General features: G+C 49.1%; 1 protein-coding gene across 1 annotated transcript in view; it reads left to right on the top strand.

The window, feature by feature from the left end:
• Positions 1–19634, top strand: part of SMARCC1 (SWI/SNF related, matrix associated, actin dependent regulator of chromatin subfamily c member 1) — a 98967-nt gene that overhangs the window by 63350 nt on the left and 15983 nt on the right. Inside the window, exons 22-25 of the mRNA XM_054991283.1 lie at positions 6389–6450; positions 7981–8092; positions 10947–11101; positions 13442–13576. Coding sequence (XP_054847258.1) covers positions 6389–6450; positions 7981–8092; positions 10947–11101; positions 13442–13576 — 464 coding nt within the window. The remainder of the gene's footprint in view (positions 1–6388; positions 6451–7980; positions 8093–10946; positions 11102–13441; positions 13577–19634) is intronic.

Here is a 19634-nt window from a genome sequence, read left to right as displayed (position 1 = left end):
CTCTAGCTTCCAGATGAAACTGGCAGCCATTTTAAACTACCTAGGCAGCTACAAAGAAAGTTACGATGATGTCTGAGGTTGGTGAAGCAATCCAAAATGGCTGCCCAGACCTCAGCATTTTAAGACTTCCTTGTTTTGTCTTTTCCATTAAAAGAGAGGCGGGGTCTGCAAAGCTGGGGGGTTGCCCCAGGTTTGTAGAAACCTCTCCCCTGTGTTCAGGGTCTTATTGTGAGGATGTTTGATTTGCAGCCTAGGGGCAAGCCCAGAACTGGGTATATCATTAGCTTGTTAGCGTGATTGGTGTTGGTCTGTGACTTAATGGAATAAATTAGCACAGTGGCCGAGGGGAGTGCTTCCGCATGGTCAAACTGGGTCAAGTGCCTTTGTTTTGAAATGGCTTTTTGCTGGAGGGCAAGGCCATGGACCCCTGTTTGCTGGGGGGGGGCGTGCAACAGCAAAGCTATCTACTAAGCACCTGCTGTATCTGTTGTTGGACAGCCGGCCTGGCTCGGCTCCAGAAGCCCGGATGAGAGCTTTGAAGGCCGTGTCTGGTTGGGTGAAGCAGAGCAGACTGAAGTTGAATCCCACGAAGATGGAGGTCCTGTACTTGGGCCGTGGGATGTTGGAGAGGGGGTGGGTTCCAGCTCCTGGCCTTCGATGGGGCACTGCTTTTGCCCGTTTCACTGGTCAGAAGTCTTGGGGTGATGCTGGACTTCACTTTATCAATGGAGGCCCAGGTCATGGCAGTTGCCCGGTTTGCTTTTTTCCATCTTCGGCAGGCCAGGCAGCTTGCTCCCTATCTCTCGACCCGTGACCTGGAAACAGTGATCCATACAACGGTCATCTTCAGATTGGATTACTGTAACTTGCTCTACGCAGGGCTTCTCTTGAAACTGACCCGGAAACTACTGCGGGTCCAAAAAACTGCTGCCCGTGTCCTGATGGGTGTGCCTTTCAGGACACACGTAACTCCAGTTCTGCAGCAGCTACACTGGCTTCCTGTGGAGTTCCGGATCAGGTTCAAGGTTTTGGTATTAACCAATAAAGCCCTAAACGGACTGGGACCAGTATACCTGAGGGACCGTCTCTTCCCATATACTCCCCGGAGGGTGCTGAGATCAGTTGGTAAGCACCTACTGGTGGTCCCTGGCCCCAGGGAGGCTCGATTGGCCTCAACCAGGACCAGGGCCTTTTTGGTCCTGCCCCGACCTGGTGGAACTCTCTGTCTGAGGACACCCGGGCCTGCCAAGATCTTGTCTCCTTCAGGCGGGCCTGTAAGACGGAGATGTTCCGCCAGGCGTATGGTTGAGGCCGTCAGGGATTCCATGAAATGAGCCTCTCTCCCGGTCTCCCTTGTGTCGGTGGGGGTGGGGTGGGTGGGTATTGACCATCTGCCTCCCATATATGAGCGACCATGCGTGATAAGCTGCACCTCCACCTCCGTCAGATGCTATATGGTTTTTATATGGTGAGCAGGTGTTTTATTATAATGCTGTGTTAAATTATTGTATTTTTATCTCTGTATATTTTATGCACTGTTGTGACCTGCCCTGAGCCCGCTTGCGGGGAGGGCGGGATATAAACATAAATCTTGTGCTTCTGCTTTATAGATAGTTTAGGTGGCCGGCCATGTTGGTCTGCAGCAGAACAGCAAGATCTGAGCCCAGTGGCACCTTAGAGACCAGCAAGATTTCCAGGGTGTGAGCTTTAGAGACTCAGAGCTCCCTTCTTCAGACACGAGTAGGAATGGAGATCCTCGAGCCTTTATATCCCAGTCAAAGAGGGGTGTGGCGTCACAAAGGACAGTGTCAGGATGTAAAGGTACAAAGCAGCTTGATTAGGTGGAACGTTTGTACTTCTACATCCTGACGTCTTCCTTTGCTGCATCCCTTCCCTTTAATCCAACTACATTGTCTCTTTCCATCTGATGCCTTGGGACTCTCTGACTCTCGGAAGCTCGTAACGTGAAAATCTTGTTGGCCTCTCAGGTGCCACGGGACTCGCGTCCTGCTTCTCCAGTGATCCTTTTTATGCTGTTTATGTCCAGCGGCTTGTTTTTGATCACGTGATGTTGTCTTAACTGTAAACCATTTCAAGCGGATTTCTGAAGAGGCGGCACAGAAATATTCTAAAGAAATAAATAGAAAATGAAAAGGTTATCCATAGTGTGTGCAATGAAGCAAGCTCTGGAGCCGCTTGCCGTTTGTGACTCTGGACCTGGAGGGGAGCCCCCTTGGTTCGCTTGCTCAGCTGCCAGCCCCGCCGCGCCTGCGTCTGAACCGTGCAGCAGCATGAACCAAGGGCCATGTTCCATGTTGCAATGTTTGTTATTTTGTGTGTGCAGCAGGTGCACATCAGAAGTATGCACACAGTAAACACAAGTCAGTCTCTCACATCCGAGCAAATTCTGCTTGCTTCAAGCGAGGCTCCCAGTAAGCTGTGCTATTTTGAAAGGTTTCACCCCGCTTACCATCCGAGGCTCACTTTAGTGGTAGCAAAAGGCATTTGGAGAGGGCAGGAGCTCCACGTGTACACCAGACGCGTTGTCATCTGTGCCAGACAGTTGTCGGTTTTTGTTTGATCCAGCTGTGGGTGGCATAAGGGCAAGAGGTTGTGATAACTTCCGCCTTGTTATCCTCCTTTACTCCTTTATCCTTTGGGGTTTTTTTTAAAAAAACGGATCTCTGATAAAATTGGAGATGTTCAAGTGTTTTCTGCTTTTGTTCTCTAGCGCAGATGTGAAAAGCAAGGCACAGACACAGCTGGGGCGTTCCGTATTCTGTGACCAGGATGCTCATGTTCTTCATGTTCTGTGACTTCAGTAAATTACACATGAAGTAATGTGTAATTTTCTTTTCTCCCCAAGGAGGTGGGCGAGACAAAGAACTATACAAGTGCCTGAAGTCTTTGTACCCTCTCCATCTCTTGGAAGTTTGGTGTAGCGGTTAAGAGCGGCAGGACTAATCTGGAGAGCTGAGTTTGATTCCCCACTCCTCCGCTTGAAGCCAGCTGGGTGACCCTGGGTCACTCACAGCTCTCTCAGCGCTCTCTCAGCCCCACCTACCTCACAGGGTGATTGTCGTGAGGATAATAATAACATACTTTGTAAACCGCTCTGAGTGTGGCATTAAGTTGTCCTGAAGGGTGGTATATAAATTGAATGTTGTTGTTATTATTATTAAGTCCTCCTTTCTCCAGCTTGAGGCTGCAACAGGAACCTGCTGTGTGTGTGCCCCAGCCTAATAAGGACGAGAAGGCTGAGATGGAGATGAATACAGATTGCTGACCTGTGTCCCGTATTTCACCTTTGGGTTCTGCACAGCAGTCACTGGCATGCAGGCATTCCTGCCGAACGTTTGTACATGAGGTCAGGAATAGAAACGAGATCCCCAGTATTAAGCAGTAACGTATTCACTGCTGGTCCATAATAAATACCTTGCAGGAGTAGCAGTCTGTGTTGTAACCTGTACAGTGACAAGTGAATGAAGGACTAATTTCACAGGACTGGAAGCTGTCAAGTAATAGCTTGGCCAGTATAGACAGGTCTGAGTTTCATGCAACCATTCTATCCTCTGGCCCACTTCTGGGACCTAATCCATCAAGGCATGAATGCAGCTGTATTTGTACGATGCATGTTTGTCTCCTGTCCCTTATCAACGTGTACTGTTTGTCCCCCTTCCCTCTCTTTTACTTAAAGACTTTCTCTTGCTTAGTGACACAATCTCTGTTTCTTCCCTACCTGGAGACCCTGCCTCACTGCCGCTTTGGGTTGCAATCAGGGAGAAAAATGGGCTGTAAATAAGAACTAACCAATAAGCAGATACATTGTGCTTTCCAGAAAACCAGGTACCCTCCCACATGCAGCTGTCCCATTAAGCTGAGCCAGATCTGAGGCCTTCAGTGAGCTTAAGTGGATGATGGACTCAACATGAAAGTGCCGAATTAGAACTCATCAAGACACTAAGCACCTTCTGTCATCCTGGCTTAACCAAGTCTTGAGTTTCTCACTCGTTATCATTTCTAATAACGCAACAGGACCTTCTTTTTAGAAACTTCAGTAGACTGTTCTTAACGTGTCGGTCGTTTCTCTCACGCGTCAAACTGCCTCTTCCTTCATTTGCTTATTTTCCCTACTTCATTGCACTTTTGTTTATCTTCACCCACCACATGTGAGAGTCTACTAGAACCTCTGGCCTCTCTCATCATCTCTTTTAACTAGCCAAGCTGTTCAGATTCCCAACATAGAGTATCCTGCCTGGTTTAGGATGCCAGGCTGCCATTTGCTCAGGTCCTCCCTTTCCCTGCTCCCTTTCTGTAATTTTCTATGTGATAATAAGGGAAATGTTTTTCTTTCTTTCCATTGTATCTGAAGAAGTGAACTCTGACTCATGAAAGCTCCCACTGGAATAAGGTGCCAGGGGGCTTCTATTTTGTTTTACCACAGTAGAGTAAGATGGGTCCCCCACTGACATCCACCCTGCTGGCCAGACGCTGCACAGCGTCGGTGGGCAGGTGTCGATTGAGGGATGGGTGGGTGATGGACTGACTTGTGGCATACATATGTCTGAAGGTTCATTACCAGCAGTAAGCTAGGTGCTATACAGAACTACCCAGTCCTTTAAACCAGAAGGTTTATAGACTCTACAGCCAGAGCAGGGAGAAGGAAAAAGAAGATTCGGGGCTGTGACGAGAGAAGAGTAGAGTTGAATGGAGAGTGGAAGGAGGAAGGCCAGGTGCCTTTGCTGAAAACATGAGGGATGAGTGGGAAGTGGCTTGACAGATTGTTTTGGTAAGAGTTGTCCCGTCTTGGGCTACCATTTGGGGTTAGCTGGCTCCTTCTCTTCTTGAAGAATGGGAATCTCCTCTAGATAAAGGCAGCAACACAGCAAAAGGCACCAAGCCAAGAGTGGGAAGAGGAGACACCAAACCAGGTAGCAGTGCCTCCTGTGGGTGGACAGGGTCCAGGTGAACAGCAGCCATCTTGGAGCGAGAGGAGGCGAGCCGCGGATCCTAGCAGAGGACAGTTGGCTGGCTAAGCTGCAGAAGTGAAGGAATCGGGGAAGGTGCTGATAGAGTTGAATAAGGCTCAGGGCCACGGAGAAGGACCGCGGGAGCATTTCAGTGTCCTTGAGAGGTCAGGCTTCCCCTTCAGTGCTTTGCTTAGGCTTCTAGGCATCTTCTCTGATAATACTTATATTCTCTGATAAGCGTAACGTGAGTCCTTTTTGTGAATGGGAGCGCAGAGGGCCGGAACTGAGGAAGGCTTCCTCGAGCTACCCACTAACAAGTGTTTGCTGTGAGTTGTTCTTTTAATTGATCACTGTGAGAGTTTTATATATCTCATTAACTTGTTTTACAGGCTGCGTGGAGGTGTTGAGTGGCAATTACTTAGGACTGTTTTCTGTGTGCCAAGATGTTCGATCCTGGGCCTATAAATTAGGGCAATTAAGGAAATGTGCATAAATGCAGTTAATTTGCTTAAACTATTCTCAATGCCAGATTTGGGGTTTTGCATCCAAGCCTTTAAGTCTGTCTTCCAACAGAAGCAAAAACCTGGTGCCTCGGAAAAATAATTACAAATCCCTGTAGCGAACTGCAGCTTCCACTGTTGTCGGACGGTGTTGCTGGGCTCCACAAGTCACTTTTTGCCGAAGATAATGAGAGCAATTCATCAGGGACTCATTTGCAATCCCGATGGGAATCGGCATGGTGGAGTTAACCTAGAAGAGCCCTTGGTAGATTGTAGAGGAAAGTTACTATCTGGAGAGAGTGATGTATATGGGAGGGGATGACTTCTTGGAACGTGATGATATCGCAGTAGTTGTCTAGGGCCTTACTGAGAAGGCAGTCAGTAGAAGGTGCCGACCTTCGAGACAGCGGCCTTTGATGGGTGGGGCGGGGCAGGCAGTGGACAGCTGGATACAACCTCTGTGAGTAAAGGAGGCTCTGTGGGCCTAATAGGGAATTTGGAGAGCAACTCGGGAGTCTGAATAGTTCTCCTGTAGTACTGCCAGACAAACCCCTCCACCTCATCTGACTTCATAGAATGAATTAAAGGCACACGGGCTGCTTTAAAGAGGAACCCGACGGGACCCTGCAGGCTGCCCGTCATAGTTTGCTTTTAGACTCTTGTCATCCTGTTCTTGAGAAGCAGCATGTGCTGGGGGAGGGGGGACTTTTTTAATGCATTCGTCTACTTTGGAAGGTTGGTTTGCTTTAATCCAGGGGGATCGTGAGTTGAAATGCAGTCTGGTAGCCCGGCAGAGTGATGCTAGGTGCAAGTGCTGAAAAAAACCAAGATGGAAAAACCTGTTAATCCTATGATGATTTACCATTTGTTTTGCCATGTGGTCTGCTTTGCATTAAATGTTGGTATTCTACCTTGCAGATGGTTCTGAAGAAGAAAAAATGGAAACAGAGATAGATGGGACACAGGCAGAAAAAGTTAAGGTCTGGTAACTTCAGATACAGTTTTCGTTATGCACTTCAAGACTTTCATGAATCTGAGTAAATACTTCACTCATAGCCTCTGGAGCCAGATGTATGACAATGAAGCCCTCTAAGCATGTTTACTATGCACAAGATCGCAGTGGAAAGCTGTTCGTTTTCTGCCTGAATGGAAGTTTCAGGCCCCCTTTTTTCTGCCTGTTGTAGGGATACATCCCTTACAACTGCTGTTGAGCTTTCAGATGTGGGGGACCGGTGCAATTCTTTCTTCTCCTGACCGCAAGAGGCTGTTGTGCGTACAGCAGGCCCCAGCAAATGTTGAAAACACACGGTGCCCTGGCGTGTTCTGGCGTGGGCGGGGTGAAGCAACGGCCTGCGTTTCACTCGCTAGCATTCCTCTGGGGTCTCTAGGCACGGCAGGATTTCAGGGAGTGTTCCTAAGGGAAAGCAGGTGGGAGACGAGGAAATTTCCCCATGGGATCCCCTCAAGTCCTCTGAGACCGATGCTCCCCCCCACCCAGTGGCAGTGAATGGGTGTGCCCGCTTCAGTTGTGGAGTTCAGCTTGGCCACATTGGAAAATGAGCGTTATGGATTTCCTGCCTTAGTTTTCTGCTTCCAGGGAGCGAGCGAGCGTGGGCATCACAGGCAGCGTTGTCTCAACGGCCCTGTCTTGCAGATTACCTCAAACTGAGAACACACCAACTAAAAAGAGAGGGACTAGAGTTCCATCTCAGCCTTGGAGGCTTGTTCTTTGAGGATCCCGATCTGCTTAGCTCAAGTGCAGTTACATCGCTGCAACCAGCATGCCTGTTTGACTGTCAGGCAACTGCTGACCTAGGAGCACTAGAGACATGGGCTGGATTCTGACCAGTGGCCTTCGATTGGGTTTGGCGTTGTCCTAAGGTGTAGTGACAGCTGCCCTCTGCTCTACCAGCCCTTCCTCTTTTGCGTCCAAGGTTAATTAATGTCTTTGGATGAGTGAGATAGTATGTGCCGTGCTGGAATGAATTGGTTGTATTTTCATTTATTGTTTTGTATTGACCATCTGAATTGAACGGTGGCCTCCACTCTGAGAGCTGCAAGCCATTCTCTTCTGGTCTGCACAGTGAAATGCATCTTGGCTTGGCTTTTGGAAGAGACCAGAATCTGCCTAAATGCAATTGCCTTCACCCTCCTTTTTGCTGAAATTAGTGGCATTTGCGTCTCTAGCAATTAAAAAATTGGGCATTTCTCATGCATCTGTGTCCTTCACTTCCATGTGCTGCGATGTCTTACTTCTGCAGTTACTTGCTGCCACTTTTATCTTGGAATGTATACCACTGTCATGCTGAAACTTTAAAAAATATTTGGGGGAAACTTAAAATTTCATTGGCTGGGAGGGCGGACTAAAAATCTAATATAATAAATACATAAATAAATACATAAATAAATAAATAATCTTTGATAATATCCACCTCTTTTGGGGTGTTGTTGAGAAACATGCCAACGTCTGAAAGCTTGTTTCTTTCTCACTCTCCTTTCATGCATTCTAGGTAGAAAACAAAGGGGAGAGTGAAATGGATGGGAACAAAGTACTGGAAGGAGAAGAGGAGAGACATGCAGAAAAGGAGCAAGATGGTGACGTCCCTCTGGATACTAAACCAGGTAAGAAACGCAGCTTCGCCTTCCTCACTGCGTGTTGCCTTTAAAAGGCTCTCTCTTGTTCTAGGAATATCACCCAAATTTAGCTGCCCCAGGTGCATTTCCCTTCTTGGAGCTTACAGCACTAAATATTCAGGCTTTATCTTGCAGCCTGGCTCTGGTGCTAAATCTTGATTTGAAATCCTTTCATGCTTCATTTTGGGACTCATTTCGTCTTGGTTGTGTGCTCCAGTTGACGGGAGTTGAGCTAAAGCAGCCCAGGCTTCTGCAAATCAAGCCTGTTCTTCCATCTCACTGAGCCATGGGTCCAGCCCTAATCTAGAAGAACAGGAGAGCAGGCTGCCCTCTGTCGCCTTTCATGTCTCCAAGTTAAGCGACTTCTTACGTGCCTTAACAGTTTTCTAAATAGTAAAAAATCCAGTAGCACCTTTAAGACGAACCAACTTTATTGAGACATAAGGTTTCGAGAACCACAGCTCTCTTCATCAGATGCATCTGTGGTTCTCGAAAGCTTATGCCTCAGTAAAGTTGGTTAGTCTTAAAAGTGCTACTGGACTTTTTACTATTTTGCAACTACAGACTAACACAGCTAAATCCTCTGGATCTGTTACAGTTTTCTGTTATTTAGATATGTGAAGGAACAAACTTGCAAACACTGTTTCCTCTGGTCCTGGGAGCTTGGAAAAGGCACATGGCCATCCCAGGTCTCTGCCCAGCACTGCTGCCCCTCCCCATTACTCCTGGGGTACCAAACTCTCTCCACCACCACCCCAGGAGTAACGGTCAACAACAGCTCTGAAAGCGTCTACTACTAGACAGGTTTGTCCATTTAGCCTTCTATAGTGGCTGCATCTTCCATTTCGCTTGTACTAGCTAGCAGGGAAGCAATCAGTCATACCTTTGCAATTTTGAACCATTGTGCTCAAGGGATGGTGAGCTTACCTGCCACCCCTCCCCTTTACTGCTCTTTGGATAGCAAGGTCAAATAGGCATGGTGTGCTTAGAAATCAGGTGTCCAGCATTCTAAATAGGAGAAAGTTTAATTAAAAGGGTACACATGGTCTGTTGAAGCATCAGGCTGAGCATGGGTGCAAAGAAAAGGTGAAAACACAAAGTACATTCACCCTACACCCTGTACTTATCCTAAACAGGGTTAATTAAGATAGGCTAGTAATTCTAGAAGTTGCAGCATTTAAAAGTTCATCATTGCTTTAGTTCTTGGAGCTGGGATTTTCTCTTGACGCATGGTTAAAACGAATTCCCTTTATAAAGGTTTAGTCCCTTTATGGTTTGTGCCTCCTTGGCCAAAAGATGAAAAATATGAGAGCTTCTTCCTTGTTTCCTGAGAATTTATAATCTCCCTTTTCAGAGTCCATCCCCGCTCCAGTGTCAGTAATCTCTTTACCCCAAGAGGAAAAAAATTACTATCTAGCCTTCTGGCTGACCCAATCTCTGTCCCTTTTAGGGATGTGACATTCCAGCAAGGGCATGAGGTGGTAAACCTTTTGTTCTTACTTTGGCCAGAGCCATTTGCATAACTAAGCCCTGGAGTGCTTGGAGCTTGGGGGAGAGAGAACAGCTATAGTTTTCCTGCTAAATCAAAAAGAGTCCAGTAGCACCTTTAAGACTAACCAATTTTATTGTAGCATAAGCTTTCGAGAACCACAGCTCTCTTCGTCAGATGCATGGAGGGCAGAAGGAAACTGGCCAAATATAGAGGAGGAGAAGGGGGGAAGGAGGAGAGGGGGGATGTAAACAACTCCTTTGATATGGAGATGCAGGCAGCTCCTTTTGGTGTGGGGATCAGTTTGCTTGTGTAAAGGTTCAAAGGAGTTTGCCGTGCTAGTCTGTAGTAGCAAAATCAAAAAGAGTCCAGCAGCACCTCCAAGACCAACCAATTCCACTGCAGCACAAGCCCTCGATAAGCACAGTCCTCCCCGCCAGATGCATCTGACATAGAGAACCGTGGTCCTCGAAAGCCCACGCCAGGTGCCACTGGACTCCCCCTGACCCCGCCTCTGTAAAGGAAATCAGTTACCTGTGATAATGAGAGAACCATTCATAGTTTTCCTGCTGTCCGTCTTCTGCCAGTGCTGCAGCCTCTGGAGTGCATGTAGCACATAGTCCCAGTGAATAGAATGATCAGGGTAGATTCCAGAGTGGAGGGCATTTCTTCACACGATACTTGTATATTTTTCTGTGCTTTAGAATAATTTTGTCTGTTGGATATTTGAATAATAAATTTTGTATGTATGATGGGTTGCACTTTTCACTCCACTCAGCTAAGTATGGAGGGAGGCACCACACTTAGCTGAGCGGAGTGGTAAGAGGCAACCCATTGGATTTGGTAGGTTTTAGCAATGCGGTAGAGAAATGAGAAGAAAGTGAAATAGCAGATTCCTTGCTGGAAAATCCCTTGCTGTTACCATTCGTAAGAAAGCTACAGTCAAGTGATGAATCCACAAGGACAGGAAGTGAGAGTGCAGTGAACAAAGGTGCCCTGTGAGTTGGCGTGCAGAAATGCCTCTGGAAGGATGGGCATTAGGAAATCAAGTCTTTTTATTTTCTCAATTAATAGGGAGTATTTTGAACAGCTGCAGGGCCCTATGTTCCATTTTAAGGTCAAGGCAGAGCAGCTCACAAGGTGTTCGTTTTGTTAGCTGTTCTAACAAGTTTATTGCAAGAGAATAAACAGTTAACATAAGGAAGCGGTGGTGAAAGTAGGTTTTTTAAAATTTCTAACTATCTTTTATGCTAGAAGTTAAGTACCACCCAAATACTGAGGTTGGTGTCATGGTGACCGTGATGGTAACTGGGGGGCGGGAAGTACGAGGCTAACTAGGATCATTTTGTTTAGATGAAAGGGAAGGAGAAGAGAACAAGGAGAACCTTGATCTGTGCAAAGACAAGGAAAGCGACGCTGGGAAGAAGAGAGGGGAGCACGGAACCTCCGAAGGGAACGTCGCAACGGCCGCAGCTGCCGCTCTGGCTTCAGCTGCTACCAAAGCCAAGGTTCGGCGTGTGCCCGTTTCCACCGCGTCTGATTTCCGGTGCTGCTCGGGGGGGTGGGGGGAATGCCTGTCGAATGGCCCCCTTGTTTCAAAGCCCCCGGTCTTGTTTCCCATTCCAGGGCCTTAAAATGCTCTGCTTGTGCTCCTTGGCTTCGGCTGTACAAGTGTCATCATTAAATGAAATGTTGTTTTCTTGTGAATGGCTTAAGGCGGCCATTGTAGGCTTACTGAAAGGAGCACTGAGAGACCCCCTTCCAGAAAATTTGTCAGCTTCTTTCAGAAAGTGACGTGCTGTTTCTTCTGATGGTTAAATCTCAGGCATTAAGCCAAGTATTCCTTCCTTAGAAGCCCATTCACATTATCTTAAGAGGTGGTTTTTGCATACTAGTTGAATCACAGTGGTTGCTAGCAAAATCTGGTGCAGGGTGTACTAGACTGGAGGAATTTTCACTCCGTTTTCCTGATTCGCTGCTGGCCACAAATGGCTCTTCTCCTCAAGCCCTGTCCTCCCTTTCCTCTCAAATGGTTTTGAAGGCAGTTCAGAGATGTCTTTCTCTAAACGTCAGCGTGCCACAGCCACCCCCTTTCTGCTTGTGCTGACCTCAGAGCTTACAGGTTCAGCAATGCTGCTGTGATCTCCCTGCTGAGTGCCCAAGGATCCAGCCACATGCCGCATGGGAGACTTAAGGCATTGCTAGCTTCCTTGTTCTTGCCCTCAGTCATGGAGTGCCTGACAGCCCATCCCCTGCCGTATTCCTTCATAAAAGGGGGGGGGTCCTGTTTGATGAGCCATGGGGTAGCAAGCCTCTCTGTAGCCTGCCCAGGGGGTCCTTTATGATTTCCCAGCTCTTCACCTTCCCCTGGTCTCCCCTTAAGAAGACAGATGCTTTTCTGAAGGTGCTCTGGGGCCGCTTCTTTCCCATTCGCTCCCTGCTTTGCACTGCCCTCCTCCTGGTCTGGGAGGACTTTTTAAAACCCTCCAGGGAGCCGATGGCCTGCCCCTTCTGGAGGATACGTTGTGCTGTCCCTTCCAGCTTCACTGAGACTGGCTTTGGGGCATCAGTGGAACTGTTGCTGCTGCCGCACCCTTCCGAGTGGGCAGCTTCCAATACCACGGCTGGCTGGCTGTCTGTTCCTGCTGCTAGCTTCTTGGTTTTCCCTTCTGATCAGTTGCTTTGTATCCTGCCCTTCTCTCGTGTCACGTGGTGATGACTTCGCAGCATGGCAGTGTAATGAATCTTTAAAAACAGAAAAAATCATCGTGGATAGCAGGAAGGAGTGGAAAATCAGCCACAGAAAATAGCACTACGTTTGTCCTTTTCCTGCAGTCATTGGCTGGCTGATCCAGTAGCATAGGGCTTGTGTCTCTGGCCGTGCCCACACTTTATAAAGTCCCTGAAACAGGAAAAGAAAATACTCAGCGAAATATTGCAGCTATTATGCTTTCCCTCCTGCATGATGAAATGCAGTCTTGGGGAAGAGGAGAGCCTTCCATACCACCTAAAGCCCCCTTCCCCCCCCCCCCAGGTAAAGATAGGAGGGTTCTAGCTAATGTGGTCGTTTTGACTTCCATAATGACTAAGGTGTTCATGAATTCCTAGAAGAGGGAGTGAGTTCTTGCCGTTTGGGCCTGCATGTGGCAAATTAGAACAAAAGGGCACCAAAGAAACCTGGCATACAATCTGACCTTTGGCAAGCCGTACCTGGTGCCTGTGGCACGTTGTGTTTTCTATCACCCCAGTTATGTCCGATCAGAGCGTGAAGGAGGTTTTCCGAGGTCCCAATAATCAGAACTGTCTTGAACTGTCTTGCAAGTCTGCTAATATGAGTGGTTCCATTTGCAGAAGCAGTTGAATAAACCAAGTTATTACATTAGTGGAAATCTTATCTTCATTCCTGTTGTAAATAGTCATAATAAGCTTCATCTTGAACTAGTTCTGTTTTTGCAGATTCACTTATCCAGTTGCTGATGGATCAGTGCTCTAGGCCACTAGCGTAGGCGCTCTGAAGTCTTTGGCTGAAGCGGCTGTCCATGCAGATACCGTAGCAGCATAAATAAATGACCATGAGCTTGCTGTTGTGCCTGAGTCCTTGCACCACACACAGTGGCCGCTTCATGTTTTCAAAGGACTTCAGAGCAAAATCAGATTTACTGGATAAGAGTCTAGAAAGCCAAGGAGGTTACAGTTGTCAGGGTTAAGAGGCTGGGGCGGGAGCGGGGAGAGACGAGAGAAATGCTTGGCACACATGAAAAAATCAAGGCCGCCTTGCATTTTGTTTGCACTTCAAAGGTTACGCCTGTCTTGACTGTTTGTAAGTAAAATGTCTGTGTTTTCCGCAGCATCTGGCAGCAGTCGAGGAGAGGAAGATCAAGTCCTTGGTTGCCCTCCTGGTGGAAACTCAAATGAAGAAACTAGAGATCAAACTCCGCCATTTCGAGGAGCTGGAAACAATCATGGACCGAGAAAAAGAGGCGGTGAGAACTGGAAGCTTCCTTCGTCTAAATGCTCGCCCTGCTCCACCTGGCCCGGGAAGCCCGGGAGAGCCCGGCAGTGTCTCTCTCCACGTGGGCATCATCGGCCTTTGTGGGCGTGGCTTCTCTTTTCGTGGGTTCTGTGGGGCTTAGGAAGGAAACTTTCACACAGATTTAAGTTAAGAAAGATTTTTTTCTTTTTAAAACTTTTGAAACAATTAATAAAATACAGCTATTTTTTAAACTAACTCATAAGTGCAACCATACAGAAAACTTTAAATCAGCAGTGTCTTCGAAAAGGTAAAACAGCTCAACAGTCCACAAAGTGGCGAGTCCTTTTTCACTAATTTGAAGCAACTGTAGCCCAGGGCTGTAATTGTTGGGGAATTACAGCCCGCAAAAATAATACAATCCCAGTAACACCAACTAAACACAATACACATTCACCACTTTAAGTCATATTTATTTATTTATTGCACTTCTAGACCGCCCTCCCCGTCAGACGGGCTCAGGGCAGTGTGACAACACACAATTTGCAACATACAGTCTAAGAACAGTAAAAACATAATAAATAAACATTAAAACACAATTCCATACAATAAAAATTTCTCAATTGGCAGATATCGATATTAAAATACAGCATTTTAGGCGCAGGGCTTGGCTCTTGCACCATGCCCTGTGCCACACTTACGAGCTCCTGCATGGGTGGTGGACAGTCTTCAGTGGTATGGCCAGCGAGAGGACAGCCCAGCCCCCACCAAATGCCTGGCATCTCCGTCTTGCAGGCCTGGCAGAAAGATAACAAATCCCACCGGGCCCTAGTTTCCTCAGACAGAGAGTTCCACCAGGTTGGAGCCAGGACCGAAAAGGCCCTGGTTCTGGTAGAGGCCAGGCGGACCTCCCTGGGGCCAGGGACCATCAGCTGTTTGTTAGCTGATCGAAGCGACCTCCAGGGAACATATGGGGAAAGGCAGTCCCAAAGGTATGCTGGGCCCAGTCCGCATAGGGCTTTATAGGTCAACACCAGAACCTTGAACCGGACCCGGTACTCAACTGGTAACCAGTTCAGCTGACGGAGGATGGGTGTTATATTTGCCATGATTGGCGCTCTGGCAACCACTCGTGCAGCTGCATTCTGAACCAGCTGCAGTTTCTGGATCAAGCTCAAGGGAAGCCCTGCGTAGAGCGAGTTACAGTAGTCTAATCTGGAGGTGACCATTGCCTGGATCACTGTCGTAAGGTCATGGCTTGACAAGTAAGGGACAAGTTGTTGAGCCTGTCTTAGAAAAATGAGGATCGAACAACCACTGTGATCTGTGCCTCCATAGACAGCGAAGTATCCAGGACCACCCCCAGGCTCCTCACTCTCGACACCGGCATAAGTGGCGCTCCGTCGAGAGCAGGGAGTCGGAGTCCCGCACCCATGGACCCTAGGCCCACATGCAGGACCTCCGTCTTCAAGGGATTCAGTCTCGGCTGGCTCTGCTTCAGCCCTCCAGTCACAGCTCCGAAGGCACGTTCCAGGACATCTGGGGCAGAGTCGGGCTGGCCGTCCATCATCAGATACAGTTGGGTGTCATCTGCATATTGATGGCACCCAAGTCTGAAACTCCATACCAGCTGGGCGAGGGGGCGCATATATACATTAAATAGCAAGAGGGAATTGCCCCTTGAGGGACACTACACACCAATGGGTGGCAGGATGAGAACTTCTCCCCTAGTGACACCCTCTGTCCCCGACTGTGGAGAAAAGAGATGAACCACTGCAAGGCCGTCCCTCGAATCCCCACATTGGCAAGACGGCGAATCAACAGGTCATGATCGACCGTGTCGAATGCTGCTGATAGGTCTAACAATATCAGCAGCACCGACCCGCCTTGATCCAGCTGTCTACGGAGATGGTCCATCAGGGCGACCAGTAATGTCTCCGTCCCATGTCCCGGACGGAAGCCAGACTGGAAGGGATCTAGGGATGAGGAATCATTCAGGAAGACCTGCAGCTGCTCTGCTACCACCCGCTCCATCACCTTACCCAGGATATTGATCACATACAACATTTGATTACCTTCTTCAAGGTGATAAGAGCATATAAATTATTATTAAGCCCCCCAGCAACCAGCCTCCTCCTCAGCAGCCTGGCTCTAGCTACTGACTCCACCCTGCTGGGCTAAACCAATTACCTCACAGGGGTTACACGGGCTCTACGTTTGGGCTGCTCATCAATGTCTAAATGTTCGGCTTTTCTTCCAATACAAGTGCTGGTGAGCTGTTCCATGTGTACAGCCAGCCTGTCGCTACCTCTGCTTGGAGTCTTTGTGGTCGTGAGACAGAACTTCCTGCCGTTATATTGCACGCATTAGTGCAGCCTCTCCTGGATAAGATGCGGTTAATTTTAAGCATGTCTTTGCATGTGCATTGATGGTTTCTTAAACCAGTCCTGCGTGTATGTTTATCTTTTCTCTTCTCTGCTTGACACACGGCAAAGTTGTATTCTCGTGTGGGTATTTTGGATGCAGGTTACTACTACAGTTGTCTCTGAAGGGATTTTACTGTTTGGCTTCCCCATGGTCCAGTTCCTTTTTAACATAGGTTCTGAACTCCCTGGGAATATCCGCAAACAGCAACTCTGTGTTTAAGTGTCACACTGTCCGTCTAGCAGTGCAGCCCCAGCCCTCAACAGCCAGAGCCAACTGAGTGCCTGGCCACGATTTCGAAAGAAGGCAAGCGTCTGGAGGGGGAGCTTTCGATGGGGCTGTGCTTGCTCCCCCAGGAGGGCAGACAGATGCAGCAAAAGGTCACTGTGGAGCCCCCTGCTGCTCCAGGCCATGCTTTAGGGGCCGCCTCCCGCACAAACATTTCTCCTCGGCCCCACGGGACTCCTGGCCGAGGAGAGGTGCCGGAGTCTTCTGCTCCAGGGGTCCCTTTGGAGAGAGGTGCATCCATTTTGAGGCTGTTGGCATCGAGCCCCTTTCTGCGATTGTTCCACGAGCTCTCTTGCTTGGTTGTTGAACGGGCTTTCCCTCACAGTGGTTGCCTGCGCTCCTGAATTGGGCTCAGGAGGGAGAACTCCCATGACAGCCCGCTCTCCCCCCCCCCCACGTAAACTCATCCTGCCAGTTTGTTCTGCAGCAGCCTTCTGGATCGCTCAGAGCCCCCTCGCTGTGGGGTTGAGAGAGGAGGGAGAGTTGGGGGCTTCCCCCTGGTTTCTGCTTTCGCTTAGAAGGGCCAAGCGGTGCCCAAAGGAGCTGAGCAGTAACGCTTTCTCCCCCTCCCCCAAGTGAGCCAGTTGGATGTGATTTGGGTTTTCCCGCTGGCTGGCGTTAGCCAGGCAGAGTGTGAGACAGGCTGGCTGTGTGTCCCAGCCGCATGGCATGGCGACAGCCGCAGCTTCTCCTCCTCGGCAATCCTGCTGGGCCTGCCTGCACTCCCCCCCCCCAATTTGCAGGCATTCCCTGTTGCTGATTGGCGGAGAAGGAAGGGCTGTTGCTAAGGGGCAGGTTCTCCCTGAATTTCCTTAGCCGTGCTGCAGATGGCCTGTTTCACCCTGCTTTTTAGGCATTGGACCATTTCCCTTAAAACAAAACCATTACCCATGTCGCTCCAGAAAGCTCCTGACCGCTGAAAAATATGGCTTTTGTCCTTTGTCGCAGCCGGAACCCTTCAGAGCATCGTCGGGGTAGCCGCTTCTTTAGTGCTGGGGAGGGGAGCAGCAGAATAGGAGCTTCAGGTTGTGCTGAGCTTGTGAACAGAAGCCGTTCCGGTGCTGCCGGCCCTCACTGTGCTCAAGCAAAGGCTGCCAAAATAGAACGCTTGTTGATCCAGAATGCAGCGGACAGTGACCTCGGAAGGCTGGGTTTGAGATGGGGTGTGTCATTTTGACAAGTCCCCGGTGCTTTATCTAGCCCTTGTCCAGCCATACAACCAAGCCGTGTGTTGGGCTGCCCTGTTAGTCCTGAGTGCAGATCTTGTGGAGGTTGACCCCCAGCACCTGCGGGGCACAGGGATTTTGTTGGTCGTCACTTCAGGAGAGCGTTCGCGTTAGGGCGCATGTCAGGGTGTTTGTGAGCGCGTGAAACTGCCTTACACCAAGTCACGGCCAGTGTTGCCTGCTGTGACCAGAAAGCAGCTCTTCGGGGTCCCGGCTTGTGGGCCCACTCTTCACCTCCTGCTGGTCTTCCTTGATCTGGAGAGGCTGCCAGGGACTGAACCAGGGACCTTCTGCATGCAAAGCAAACATTCATCCACTGAGCCGTGAGCCCACCCCATTCACTGTCCTGTGCAAAATATAATTTCAGGCGGGTGGCCATGTTGGTCTGCTGTAGAACAGCAGGATTTGAGTCCAGCGGCAGCTGAGAAACCAACCAGAGATTTTCAGCTTCTGAGCGCCAGAGCTGCCCTCTTGTTGGTCTCTGAGGTGCCACTGGACTCTGATCTCGCTTTTGTGCAAAACACGACACCCCCAGAGTCTTTTCTCTCCCTGCTTTGTTTTTCTTAAGCTGCACAGAAAAACTGAAGGATACGTGGGGAGTATCTGGTTATTGTCTTTCCGCTGTTCTGTGAGACTTGATCTCTCGCCTGCGGGCCTTCCTTCCCTTTACTGCCTTTCAGCAACAGAAATCCAAATGCTCTGAAAACTCAGAGGTTGCAATAATCAGCGTAAGCCAGGCCGATGTGTATAAAATGTGCATAACTCGCTTAGCATGTCTGATTGCAGAATTTGGGTCTCCTTGGATCTGTGCAGGAGAGAATGCCCAGCTTCCACTTAGGTTGCCTGGTTCTTGCACCCTGAAGGCCACTTGAGAGCAGGCCCCGCAGGGGTCACTCTGTCCGACGATCTGCCCATTGACCGTGAACCACTGGGCTCGCCGTGGTCTCCTGGCCACCCACTGGAGCCCTGATCCTTTTTTGGGGGGGAGGGGGTGCTGCAGGGTGTTTGCCTAGCCCTGGCCTGCTGCTGCTGTTTTCCCCAGGAGAATTTGTGCAGCATCTTCTCATCAAACACACGGAGTCTGGGCTCCAAAAGGACCCCCAGAAGCGCTGTGTGGAGGTTGTGGTGTCCATCCTTATACGAGGTCTCAGAACAGGCATGTCTTTGGCGGCTAAGGCCAGAGATGATGGAACACGTTTGATTTTGTTCTTAAAAATGGGGCAGGGGTGGTGCTGCCGAGAGAGCATGGAATGCAGCCCCCTGCAAACCGTCACGCTGGGAGCTCTGCTGCGATGGGCTGGAATTCCGAGGTCCAGCTGCTAAGCTCAGAGAGGAGGGCTTTGGTACCCAAACGGATAATGGAAGCAGCGCTGTTTATTCTAGCTGCCTGTCTCAAAAGGGATGCCTTAAAGCAGCAGGAGGTGCAGGAAAGGTTACCCCAAATGGACGAGGGCTTGAAGCAGACAGGCTGAAGCGCTCCCAGGCTTGTTTAAGTTAAGGGGGGAAGACAACTGAGGAGGAGAGGTTTATACACAATTATGCATGTGGAGAAAGGCAGAGAATTTTCTCCTTCATAGTACAACTGGGTCACTCAGCACAGGTGATGGGTGGTTGATTCAGAACAGGCTAATGAGCGTGAGTGCTTCACACAACGCCGAATTCATGTAAGGAATTAATTTGTGCCTCTGAATGTGGTGGTGGCTGCTCACTCGGACCCTTTGGAAGGGGGATTAATCCAGTCCAAGGTCTAGCAGTAGCTACTACTAGTCCTGATGGCTAAACAGGAGCTCCAGATACGGAATGGGGGTGTTGCAGGTGAGCCGTGGTTCTCAGAGGCAGCTGGGTGGCCTGTTGATTATGGAATACTGACCTAGATTGGCCTTCAGTTTGTTCTAGTAGGTCTGGCTGGAAGACGGAAGGTGTTGAGAGAGATGGAAAGAGCCTGCCACGTGGCGTGTTAACTGCTCCCTCCCCAGTCAATAACTGTTGTGGTTTTTTGAAAGCAGGGGTCCAGTTTTGAGTTCAGCAAAGCAGAAGGGGGCAGTTAAATCCCCCCCACGCTATTGCAGCTATTATTATTATTATTATTTATTCAATTTCTATACCGCCCATCCCCAGGGGCTCTGGGCGGTG

The sequence above is a fragment of the Eublepharis macularius genome, chromosome 11 (assembly GCF_028583425.1).
Source record: "Eublepharis macularius isolate TG4126 chromosome 11, MPM_Emac_v1.0, whole genome shotgun sequence".
Taxonomy (NCBI): Eukaryota; Metazoa; Chordata; class Lepidosauria; order Squamata; family Eublepharidae; genus Eublepharis; species Eublepharis macularius.
This window is presented reverse-complemented; position numbering and strand designations above follow the sequence as displayed.